The sequence below is a fragment of the Cervus canadensis genome, chromosome 5 (assembly GCF_019320065.1).
Source record: "Cervus canadensis isolate Bull #8, Minnesota chromosome 5, ASM1932006v1, whole genome shotgun sequence".
In the NCBI taxonomy this organism is placed as follows: Eukaryota; Metazoa; Chordata; class Mammalia; order Artiodactyla; family Cervidae; genus Cervus; species Cervus canadensis.
Genome location: NC_057390.1, coordinates 93,229,098 through 93,240,153, shown reverse-complemented (window position 1 = coordinate 93,240,153; position 11,056 = coordinate 93,229,098). Strand labels below are relative to the sequence as shown.

The following is an 11,056-nucleotide window of genomic DNA, read 5'->3' as shown; positions in this document are numbered from 1 at the left end:
GCTATAAAAATAATTATATAAATAAATCAGTGTTTTCTATTTTTCCTATAATAAACGTGTATTATACAACAGACAATAAAAGTAATTTGAAAAAGACTTCTGGCTCCATTAAAGTTAATATGAAGAGAGGAACATTTTGTTACAGGAGGAACTCAATCAGATTTGCTAATGGTTCAGGGGGCTGAACCCGAGGAAGGAGCCGGAAATGACCTCCAAGTGCCAAAGGCAGGCCTGGCTGACCACAAGGAAGCTGATCCATACATGTTCTTGGCAAGACTCAGTTCATGGGAGGCCTGCTTTTATGGGAGGGACAAGAAAATGCCCTTCTTGACTGCAGCCCACACAAAGAGCTCATGACTTGATTTTCTGAGTCAAATATTTATTTGGCAACGTTCCTCCCTGATAATGCAGTCACGTGAGAGGAGAAACCACAGGGCGTCACCCAGCCTCCAAAGCATCTCCAGAAAATCAGGAACCAAGAGCCCCCTCCTCCGCTGTCACTTTCCTGTCCTGATGGAGTCGGCCTGCGGAGGACTGACCACAGGACAGCAAAGCGTCTGCGAGATGTTCCTTCTCCCGAATCACACGGCAGCCGTAGAAACTGGACCCAGCAGCTGGGAACCTTGTCCCTGGGCTTCACTGGGCAGGAAGGAGGGACACCAGAAGACAAGGCTCTGAGGGGCTGCCGTTCTGGCTCCTGACTCTATGGGGAAAGGCAGGGGTTCCAGGCTGCTGGTTCAGGCTCAGATCGGAGTTCCAGGCAGGCTCCAGGCCCTCCAAGGCTGAAAGCAGGTGCAGGAGGAGGGGCACCCGCTCACAGGAAGAGGCTGTCATCGCCCCTCAAAATGGGCTGTGATTTGCTCCAAAGTCTTGCCTTTGGTCTCAGGGACACAGGCCAGAGTGAAAAGGACACCGAAGAAGGAGAAGGCAGAGGCCAGCCAAAAGGCACCATAGGGTCTGAGAACCTCCTGCAAAGAGAGGGGCGAGGCTGTGTTAAGACGCAGCAGGTCAGGAGCCCTCCTGGGCCCAGGAGCCGAGGCCCCACCCCGCCACACCCAGGCTCAGCGATGTGGAGCAGGGCCTGGTGGGCCGTCCAGAAGCCCGAGCTGAGCACTGTCCAAGCTGTGGAGGGTGTGCGGTGGGGACACTGAGCTCAGTGTGACGAAGCGACTGCCCCCAGGTCAGAGGCCCACCATCAAGTGACAGCTGGGCTCACGTCCCCAGGGTCCGACTCCAGGGCCCAGAGACTTCCCTCTCCGCTCGGTCTGGTCCTGCCCTCTGTGGTCCCTGCCGCCTTAGGAGTCTCTCTCCTTGGTGCCGGAGGAAATGGGTGAGCTCTCAGTAGGTGGTGATGGGGCTGTGTGTGCACATGGGGACACTCAGGGCCCATGAGCGGAGGGGAGAGGGAGCAGCGGCCCTGGGTCACAGCCGTGCATCCTCCCCACCCAGCCCGTGTCATCCCAGGTGCCAGGAGCAAAGGCTGCCGCCTTCCAGCTCCTCTTCCTCGGGCACCGGGCCACCCCACCTCTCCCTCCTGGAAGCCTTTCTCTTGGTCTCGCAGTGATGGCCAGATCACTCTTAGTCCCTTGCTGCCATCCCCTCCTTGACTGTCGGTCCCCTCCAAGCTCCTGGAAGTCACCTCCCCTCCAGGGCTTTGCTCTGGTCTTCCTGATGAGCTCCCTGGAGCAGCGCAGCCCTGCGGGGTCCAGGCCAGCCCCAAGCATCCACACCAATCATGACCGGCCTCCCCTTGCCCCAGCCCAGCCTCCTGGTGGTTCATCCTCCCACCACTGGCCACTGTCGTACCAGCCCTTGTGATAAAGGGGACCCTGTCCATCTCATTCACTGCTGCTCTGGCACCCTAAATAGGCCTGGACCTGGCAGGTACCAGGAGCATTGGGGGGAGTCGGGGGAGAATGACTGAATAGATGGCTTGACTCTCTGCACCAGAGCGGTGCCTGCATTGGATCGGAGGCCTTGAGACCGGGACTATGTCTGCCTCAGCCCATCCACCAGCTGGTGGCAAAATGTGGAACCGAACTGACACTTCTATCAGCTCAAAGAGGAAGGCACTGCCCCCCTTCTCCGCTTTGAGCCAAGGAAGCCAGTTCAGAGACAGGGAAGCAGCGCACCCAAGGTCACACAGCGGGAAGTGGCCAAGGTGGGGACGGGCCCAGGCCTGCTGACTCCAAAGCTGGAGTTTCTCACGCAGCCTTGCTTCCCGAAGTCCCCAAAGTCCAGTGGGGGAGGAGGTCAGTCCTGCTGTCCTTCCACCTCGACAGCCTGGAGGGTCCCCAGTGGTCACAGCCTGGGTTCCTTGGCTGCCCCAGCCCGTCTGCTTCCCCGACCCCCAGCTAAGACGGGGTCGCAGGCTGGCAGGGCTTCAGCCTGCACACAAGGCCACCAACCCTGAGTCTGTCACAAGAGTTAATTCTGAGAAGTACTTCTCTGCAGACTATGGGAGGGGGAGGCTGTCAGGGCCTGCACTCACCATGAGGCTGCTGAACTCTTTGGTCACCAGAAAGGCCATGAACCAGTTGGTGAGGACACAGACGCCGGTGGCCACGCCCTTGACGGGCAGAGGGAAGATCTCAGACATGAGGAGCCAGGGGATGGGCCCCCAGCCCACAGCGAAGCCTGCAAGGGCAAGAAAGGCCTCAGGTGCGCAGGGCTGGGCCCTGGGCTTGCTGAAGACCCCCTGGACTGAAGCGGTGCCTGAATCCAGCCTTGGGTCTCAGGTCGCTCCCCTCACTTCTGACGCATCAGGCCTTGGCTCTATAGAACAGCGCGGGAACGGGGCCTGCTCGGAGGGCGCCTGTGGGGCAGACGTGAAAGGAGCAGAGAGGGGCTGAGCCGGTGCCCGGCACACGGTCAGAGCTGTGAACCCAGGGGTGAGGCCGAGCAGGCCTGGACTCCCAGAGCCACGGGAACCTGGCAGCGGCATGGCGGCCCCCTCAACCTCCCCTCGGCCCCCCACTCACCAGCGATGAAGAGGCACATGCTGCCCACCGCCAGCCAGGCCAGCCCTGTGTTGGTATCGGCGGGCCCCATGGAGAGGTGTGCCGGGAGGTCCACGTGCGAGGAGTTGCTGGGGCCGCCCTCGGTCAGCTTGAAGTAGGCACCAAAGGCGCTGGTGCTGAACGCCATCACCACACCTGCGGGGGGAGGGCGGCGGTGGCAGGATAGTGGGAGGGCGCGGGGAGGCGGTCCGCAGCCCGGGCACGTGGCAGTGGGGGGCTGGCGGGTCAGTGCACGGGGCCCACAGCAGGCGGCCTAGACTCCAGTGCGAGAGGCAGCGAACGGACTCCCGCCGGGGCACCCTCGCCCCAGCCTGGCCCTGCCAGCCCCGGCTTGGACCTCACACCTCAGCCGACCCCAAGAAGCTTCTGGAAGCAGACCCTCCCCTGGCTTTGAGGAAGCAGGAGCAACCACCAGCAGCCAGGCCCACTTCCCCCGCAGCACCGAGGGCCCGATGGGGCCAGGCCCATGAGGAGCCTTCCTCACATTGCGTGCTGATTCTCTCCACGACCCGCCACCACCTGCATTTCAGAGGGAAAGCTGGCTCAGGTAGTCAATTGCCCAGAGAGGCCACAGGCTTCGGGACCTCTTCACCCCCAGGCCGTCGGTCTCCTCACTGTAAACCGGGCCCTGTGGGCGCCTTCTCCTAGGTTCTCTGCCCAGGTCAAGGCGTGCCGCAGCGGCGCGGTGAGTGCAGGCCGGGCCTGGAGCGAGTGCTCCCCTGAAGTCTGCCCGTGCCCTCGGGGACACTCAGCCCTTGTTCTCCCGCAACATGGTGACCTCAGCCAAGGCCCTCCAGCCTGTGGTGGGAGGCTGGCCTGGACCCCTGCAGAGGGCAGAGCCTTCCCCCTGGAGCCTCACCTGACAAGGTCAGCAGCAGCCTCCGTCCGGCTCTGTCCATGATCAGGGCCGCTGTGGCAGTGAACAGCACCTGGATGAGGCCCACGACGACTGAGGCCAGGCTGCTGTCCTGGGGAGACGGGCCAGGTGGGTCAGGTGGACACCCCGAGACTGGGCCCCACCCGTACGGCCTCCGGGTGAGGTAGGCCGGGGCAGAGGCCTCTTTACCTTGAACTTGGCCTCCTCAAAGATAGTCTCCGCATAGAACATGACGGCATTGATGCCCGACAGCTGCTGGAAGGCCATCAGGGAAATGCCGATGATGAAGGGCTTGTAGACACCAGGACGCCACAGCTGGGCCATGTGGAAGCCCTGCTCAGATGGATACTGGGCATCAGGGCTTCTCTCTACCTCTCCCGACGGTGCCCCGGCTCTGAGCGCCCCCGTCCTGGGGCCTGGTAGAGTGAGGGAGCCTCTGGGTCTTGTTGCAGCCCTCCTGAAGCCTCTGCATCAGGGCCCCACATCACTTTAACCTCCCCATTTGTAAGGTGATAGGATCCTCCATCCCCACGTCCCTTCCTGATTTTCTGGGGGATCCACGGGGATGCTCTCTGAGCAGAGAACCCAGGGTTCCCGAGTCCCACTGGCCTTGGGTCTGGGTCTGGACTGAGCACCCTCCCTAGCCCCACTGATCCTTACCACCACCGCCAGGCACATGCTATGACCCCACTTTACAGGGGAAGAAACTCAGGTTAAAGATGGGACGGTCACACAGCAGGTAAGGGACAGAGACTCAGTGTTCTCCTGGGCCCTATAGCTCCCTGTTTCAAAATTCCGAGTCCTTGAGTCCCCACCTGCATTCTCCTCTGACACGGCCCAGCCCTTCTCTTTTTGGGACATGGAGATCAGGGTTCAGGCTTCCCCAGGGATGACCAAGACTTTGGTGCGGCCAAGTAGCAGCCCACAGGACAGCACTCCCATGGGCCATCGTGTGTACGTGTGTGAGCACACACGTGTGCAGCCACGGCACCATGCTGTGTTGACTTCAGGGGAGACACTCCCCGGTCCCCCTCCCCGGGACTGGCTCCCAGCTCCTCACCTGGTGCTCAGCCCCAATGGGGGGCTCCTCCCAGCCCTGGGCAGAGCCCCATAGGAACTGCATGGCAGCCATGGCTTCCTGGCGCTTGTGCTGAGACAGCAGGAAGCGAGGGGTCTCAGGCATGAAACACATGAGCAGCAGCATGAAGGAGGGGGGCACGCACCCCAGCACGGCCAGCCAGCGCCACTCGAGCACCCAGCCTGGGGGAGAGGGGGAGAGACGTCAGAGCGGGGTTAGCCAGCACGGATCTTCTCGAGGAGCACCTGCTCCCTTGCCAACCAGGGACTCTGCTTAAAGGGTGGGGACCCCAGTGTCCTTGCAGGACTCTCCTAGGGTTTGTCATTGATGTTGTCATTTTTATTGTTAAGTGTGGAAACGATGAGGGGGGGTACATCAGTGAAGGTTTCAGTTCAGTTCAGTTCAGTCGCTGAGTCGTGTCCGACTCTTTGCGACCCCATGACTTTCAGCATGCCAGGGCTCCCTGTCCATCACGGGAGTCCACCCAAACCCATGTCCATCGAGTCAGTGATGCCATCCAACCATCTCATCCTCTGTCATCCCCTTCTCCTCCTGCCCCCAATCCGTCCCAGCATCAGGGTCTTTTCCAGTGAGTCAACTCTTCATATGAGGTGGCCAAAGTACTGGAGTTTCAGCTTCAGCATCAGTCCTTCCAATGAACACCCAGGACTTATCTCCTTTAGGATGGACTGGTTGGATCTCCTTGCAGTCCAAGGGACTCTCAAGAGTCTTCTCCAACACCGTAGCTCAAAACCATCAATTCTTCAGCACTCAGCTTTCTTCACAGTCCAACTCTTACATCCATACACGACCACTGGAAAAACCATAGCCTTGACCAGACGGACCTTTGTTGGCAAAGTAATGTCTCTGCTTTTTAATATACTGCCAAGGTTGGTCATAACTTTCCTTCCAAGGAGTAAGCGTCTTTTAATTTCATGGCTAAATAAACCATCTGCAGTGATTTTGGAGCCCAGAAAAATAAAGTCTGACACTGTTTCCACTGTCTCCCCATCTATTTCCCATGAAGTGATGGGACCAGATGCCATGATCTTAGTTTTCTGAATGTTAAGCTTTAAGCCAACTTTTTCACTCTCCTCTTTCACTTTCATCAAGAGACTTTTTAGTTCCTCTTCACTTTCTGCCATAAGGGTGGTGTCATCTGCATATCTGAGGTTATTGATATTTCTCCCGGCAATCTTGATTCCAACTTGTTCTTCTTCAGCCCAGCATTTCTCATGATGTACTCTGCATATAAGTTAAATAAGTAGGGTGACAGTATACAGCCTTGACATACTCCTGTTCCTATTGGGAACCAGTCTGTTGTTCCATGTCCAGGTCTAATTGTTTCTTCCTGACCTACATACAGGTTTCTCAAGAGGCTGGTCAGGTGGTCTGGTATTCCCATCTCCTTCAGAATTTTCCACAGTTTATTGTGATCCACATAGTCAAAGGCTTTGGCGTAGTCAATAAAGCAGAAATAGATGTTTTTCTGGAACTCTCTTGCTTTTTCGATGATCCAGCGGATGTTGGCAATTTGATCTCTGGTTCCTTTGCCTTTTCTAAAACCAGCTTGAACATCTGGAAGTTCACAGTTCACGTATTGCTGAAGCCTGGCTTGGAGAATTTTGAGAATTACTTTACTAGTGCGTGAGATGAGTGCAATTGCGCGGTAGTTTGAGCATTCTTTGGGATTGCCTTTCTTAGGGATTGGAATGAAAACGGACCTTTTCCAGTCCTGTGGCCATTGCTGAGTTTTCCAAATTATGCAGCCACTAAACAAAGGTGCTCACTCTGTATTGCCGTGATATACGGCACCATGTGTGTGAAAGGGAGGTGTGGCAGGGGACCATGTGTGCACAGGCCTCCTCCCGGTAGACTGACTGTGAAGCAGGCAAGGCTGGCTCCTCTGGGAGGAAGGGGGACAGAGAGGAAGGGGGAACTTTTCACTGACAAACGTCAATCAAAACTCGCAGAAGCTGATCAGTCAAAGTGTGGCTTCTGATGACCTAGAGGAAACCCTATTGGTGTGACTACACCCACATGACTGTCCTGAGTATCAGTGTCTATACAGGGGCTTTGGCACACTGCTGGCCCCATAAAGTAGCTAGACTGAGGCCAGGACTCTGAATGAGAGTCAGGATGCTAAGTGGGTAGAAAGGAAAGACCACAGACCTGCATGTTGTCCACTCTGAGAAACCACAGGGCACGTGCCCCGGGCCCTGCCACTGCCCATCCGGCCCCAAACCCCCATGCCCTCATGGTTCTCAGGCCATTCCTTGACAGTTCTTATCAGGGTCTGCTGCCAGGCACTTTTTACAGCGTCAATTAATTAAATCCCTCAATAGCCTTGGACTAGGTAAGGTTAATCTCCTCTTGAAGACAGGGAAACTGAGGCTTCCAGGGGCAGTTGACTAGGCCAAGGTCACATAGCTAGTAAGTGGCATATTCCCCTAATCCGGGGCTGTCAGATATGAAGCCTGTCTTTCCTCTACCCGAGTTCATTCCAGGCTGCCTCTGCAAGCTTCCTAGTGCTTCTGGAAGCTTCCTCATGCTGGCTCCAGCTCTGACCCTCGGGTTCTGTGGAAACTGCCTCCTTCAGGCTGCAAATCCAGTACTGATTCTGAGGGAGACATATTTGCGCCCTCTAAGATCTTAGACTAAAGACTTTCCCTCCAGCCCCAGAATCCTAGTTTGTCACCGCACAGGGAGATACTGCTCTAACTCATCAGGCATCCCTACACTCCTGGAATGGGCTTCTGCTCTGGGGAGATGAGGACATCACCTTCTCCAGCTCTCCTCAGAATACTGTCACAAGACCCACACGACCCAGTGTTCTCAGATAAGTGGTCTGGAAACGTGGCATCTTGGGCAGTGGCTGTGTGACATTGGGCAAGTCCCTTGACCTCTCTGAACTTCAGTTTCTACATCTGATAGAAAGCCACGCAGCCATGAACAGTCACCAGATGAGATAATATGAAAACCATACCTGCCAGGTAGGCTAGGAGGATGCCTGTGACCACCATCAGCTGCACACAGGAGCCGAGCAGCCCTCGCACCTCAGGGTAAGCAATTTCAGAGATATAGACCTGTTGGTAATTAAGATGACAGTGTACTTCGGGTCCAGGAGTTCTTAAAACTGAAAAGTCTCAGCCATTCAGAGCTGAGGACAGCCTCGACTGGGGCACTTGCAAGCCCAGGGAGCCCGGAACTGCAGATCAGAGCTCCCATCTATGTGATCTACAGCACATGTTTAAAGGGTATATGTGTGGATGCTGTGTCTGTGCTGGGGGGGCGCACAGAGCTTTTCACACTTTCATTTAATTGTATACTCTTGACAAAAAGCAAATTCTAACATAGAAGGTGTGCAGAGCTTCCCTGGTGGCCCAGTGGTAGAGAATCTACCTGCCAAGCAGGACATACAGGCTCCATCCCTGGATGGGGAAGATCCCCTGGAGAAGAAAATGGCAACCCATTCCTGTATTCCTGCCTGGGAAAACCCACAGACAGAGGAGCCTGGCGGGGTACAGTCTGTGGGGTCACAAAGAGTCAGATATGAGACTTGGCAACTAAACAACAACAACAGGTATGTGGTGGGCTCAAGATTTCCGCCTTTCTAACCACCTCCAGGAGACACAGAGCTCCTGACCCAAGGACCACACTTTGAGTGGTGCCCTTGGAGTAAAAGCACGAACTCTCCACCTCAGTTGCTACCAGTGATTGCCACAGCTTCCTCTGGGCTCAGGAGCCAGAAGGCGCTTGCCCACACTTCTGGGTTATTCCATGCCCATGTCTAAGTCAGGTGTGTTTTTGCTCAGTAAAAAAAAAAAAACACCAACAAAATCCAGATATAATATCCAACCTAGCTGCTGCCTGTTACCCAGCAGATGCAGTTGAAATGAGTGGTAGGTGCAAAGGGAGGGATTTTGAGCTACTACTTTTAGTCTTGATTGGTTAGGGTGTGGGTGGTGGTGGATCATCGAAGCCCATGATCAGCAGCAGGTCACAGAACACCCAGAAACCCCACCTGCAAGGGTCCAAGTCCCTCGACTGCCCATGCCAGGACCAGGGCCATGAGCGTAGACTTTTGAAAAGCCACACAGCTATGGCCCAAGCTAACGCCATCATTCCTGCCTATGGGCTCACAGAGGTGCTCTGCCCAGGGCTGCGGTTTCATCCAGACGTGTCCAGCTCCAAAGGCAGCCTGGGCAGTGCTGGGTCAGGAGGTGGTGAGAGAGGAGTGGGGGGAACACCTGGAGGGCCGCTTCCTGAGCAGTGAAGGGGCGGGCCAGGTCCCAGCAGCCTCTGCCCCTGGGGACAAACCACAGTGGGATTTTCCTGCTGAACTGGAGCCAGTGGTCTGAAGGCCAGGGGGGACCTAAGCCATCATGTGAGGCTTCTGTTGACCACCACAGATGGCACCTCATTTGTAGAGCCAAAGAGAGGCCCTGTTAAGTGCCACCACCCGGGGTTCAAGAAGTAGCACCACCACTGACTTTGTGTTTAAACCAAGGACTTGCGGCTCAGCTGGTGAAGAATCTGCCTGCAATGAGGGAGACCTGGATTCGATCCCTGGGTTGGGAAGATCCCCTTGGAGAAGGCAAAGGATAGCCACTCCAGCATTCTGGTTTGGAGAATTCCATGGACTACAGTCCATGGGGTCGCAAAGAGTCGGACACTACTGAACGACTGTCACTTCGCGTTCCGTTAAACTTCATCTGTAACCAGGGATGGAAAGCAACAGCTCTTTCTAAGGCCCCATGGGAGTGTAAGGAAGATGGAGTAGGGGAGGGGCATGGTGTCAGGCACCCAAAAGGCCGCAGCCAGGGAGAGAATCAGGCCCGGAGTTCTGTCCTTTCTCCCGCGTCCCAGGACGCCAGACTGGGGGGGAAACACACTCACCGGGGCCACGAGCGAGGCAATGCCACAGGCCAGGCCGGTGAGCAGACGGCCTCCGAGCAGCATCCACAGGTTCTGAGCCGCGGTGATGACGGTGAAGCCGGTCACGAAGGGCATGGAGCAGAGGAGGAGGCTCAGCTTGCGCCCCGCGCGGTCTACGAGCCAGCCGCCCAGCACGCCCCCGGCCGCGGCGCCCAGGGTCACGATGGCCTGGGGGAGGGGCGACCGCTGGCTGAGGGAGGGGGCGCCGGGGGCCCGCGGCCCAACCTCGCCCTTCACTCCACCCTCAGCCGCTGCGGGGGAAGGGGAGATGGCGACCCCTCTCAGGGGAGCCCGGACATACTCGGCGGAGGGTCTCCGTGCCAGCCCGAAGCCAGGCAACGGGGGGAGGGCCCCGGCACCCGTCCTAGGGGTGGGCGGAGGAGGGTCTCAGGAGGGCAGGAGGGTGAGCCCGAGGCCTCACCCCGAACCAGGAGGCTGCGTCTTCGTCGAGGTGCGGGGCCGGGGGCGCGGCGCGCCTCAGGCTCGGGATGGCCGGGGAGCTGTAGCCGAGCGCGAAGCCGAAGCTGAGCGGTCCCAGGGCAGCCGCGAAGGCGGCGAGGAAGACGCGGCGGCCGCGGGGAGCGCTGCGGAGACAGGGGCGGTTGGTTAGCGGCAAGGCCTGGGCGCAGCGGGGGGAGTGAGGCCGCGCCAGCGGACCTGGGTTCCCCCTACCGCTCACCTGCCGCCGAGCGGCCCCAGGAGCGGCTGGGTCTCCTCTTGGTCCTCAGGCGTCATGTCCGCGATCAACGCTTGCTCTGCCGGCTCTGACGCCTTGAACCGCCACGGGTCCCGCGAGTGCGGCCAGCACCGGCCTCTCAGGCCAGGGCAACCAACAGACGGTGAGGAGCTGCTTTAGGCCGGGTAAGGGAGCAGCCAATGGGAACGCAAGGCGGGGTTAGCGTCTGCTCTAGGAGACGCCCTTCAAGTCAAAGCGGACCAATGGAATAAAAAAGCCGGAGGGCTCTCTTACTGGAACCGCCCCCAGGACGGCCATCCAGTGTATAGGCAGGGGCGGAGCTTGTATATGGCCGGACTCACACAACCACCCAGTAGGAAGGTGATGCAAGCTCGAAGGCGGGTTCATCTAAAATACCGCGACCCACGTCGGCCATTGAGAGTGGGGGATGGGGATTGCACTTGCTC

General features: G+C 57.7%; 1 protein-coding gene across 6 annotated transcripts; it reads right to left on the bottom strand.

Annotated features, from left to right (window-relative positions):
• Nucleotides 1-362: 362 nt before the first annotated feature.
• On the bottom strand, nt 363-10,780 carry SLC2A8 (solute carrier family 2 member 8). 6 transcript variants are annotated; one of them, XM_043469603.1, is made up of 10 exons: nt 10,593-10,777; nt 10,335-10,497; nt 9,875-10,081; nt 7,962-8,061; nt 4,958-5,157; nt 4,087-4,230; nt 3,880-3,988; nt 2,982-3,155; nt 2,492-2,637; nt 363-968 (listed from the first exon to the last, which is right to left on the bottom strand). In XM_043469603.1, exons 1-10 carry the CDS (start codon nt 10,646-10,648, stop codon nt 831-833), a joined length of 1,437 nt encoding a protein of 478 aa, XP_043325538.1. In that variant the 5' UTR covers nt 10,649-10,777; the 3' UTR covers nt 363-830. The 6 variants fall into 6 exon arrangements, with proteins under 6 accessions (XP_043325538.1, XP_043325540.1, XP_043325542.1 ...); XM_043469605.1 differs by lacking the exon at nt 4,087-4,230; XM_043469607.1 differs by lacking the exon at nt 10,335-10,497 and having other exon boundaries at nt 10,593-10,738.
• Nucleotides 10,781-11,056: the final 276 nt, after the last annotated feature.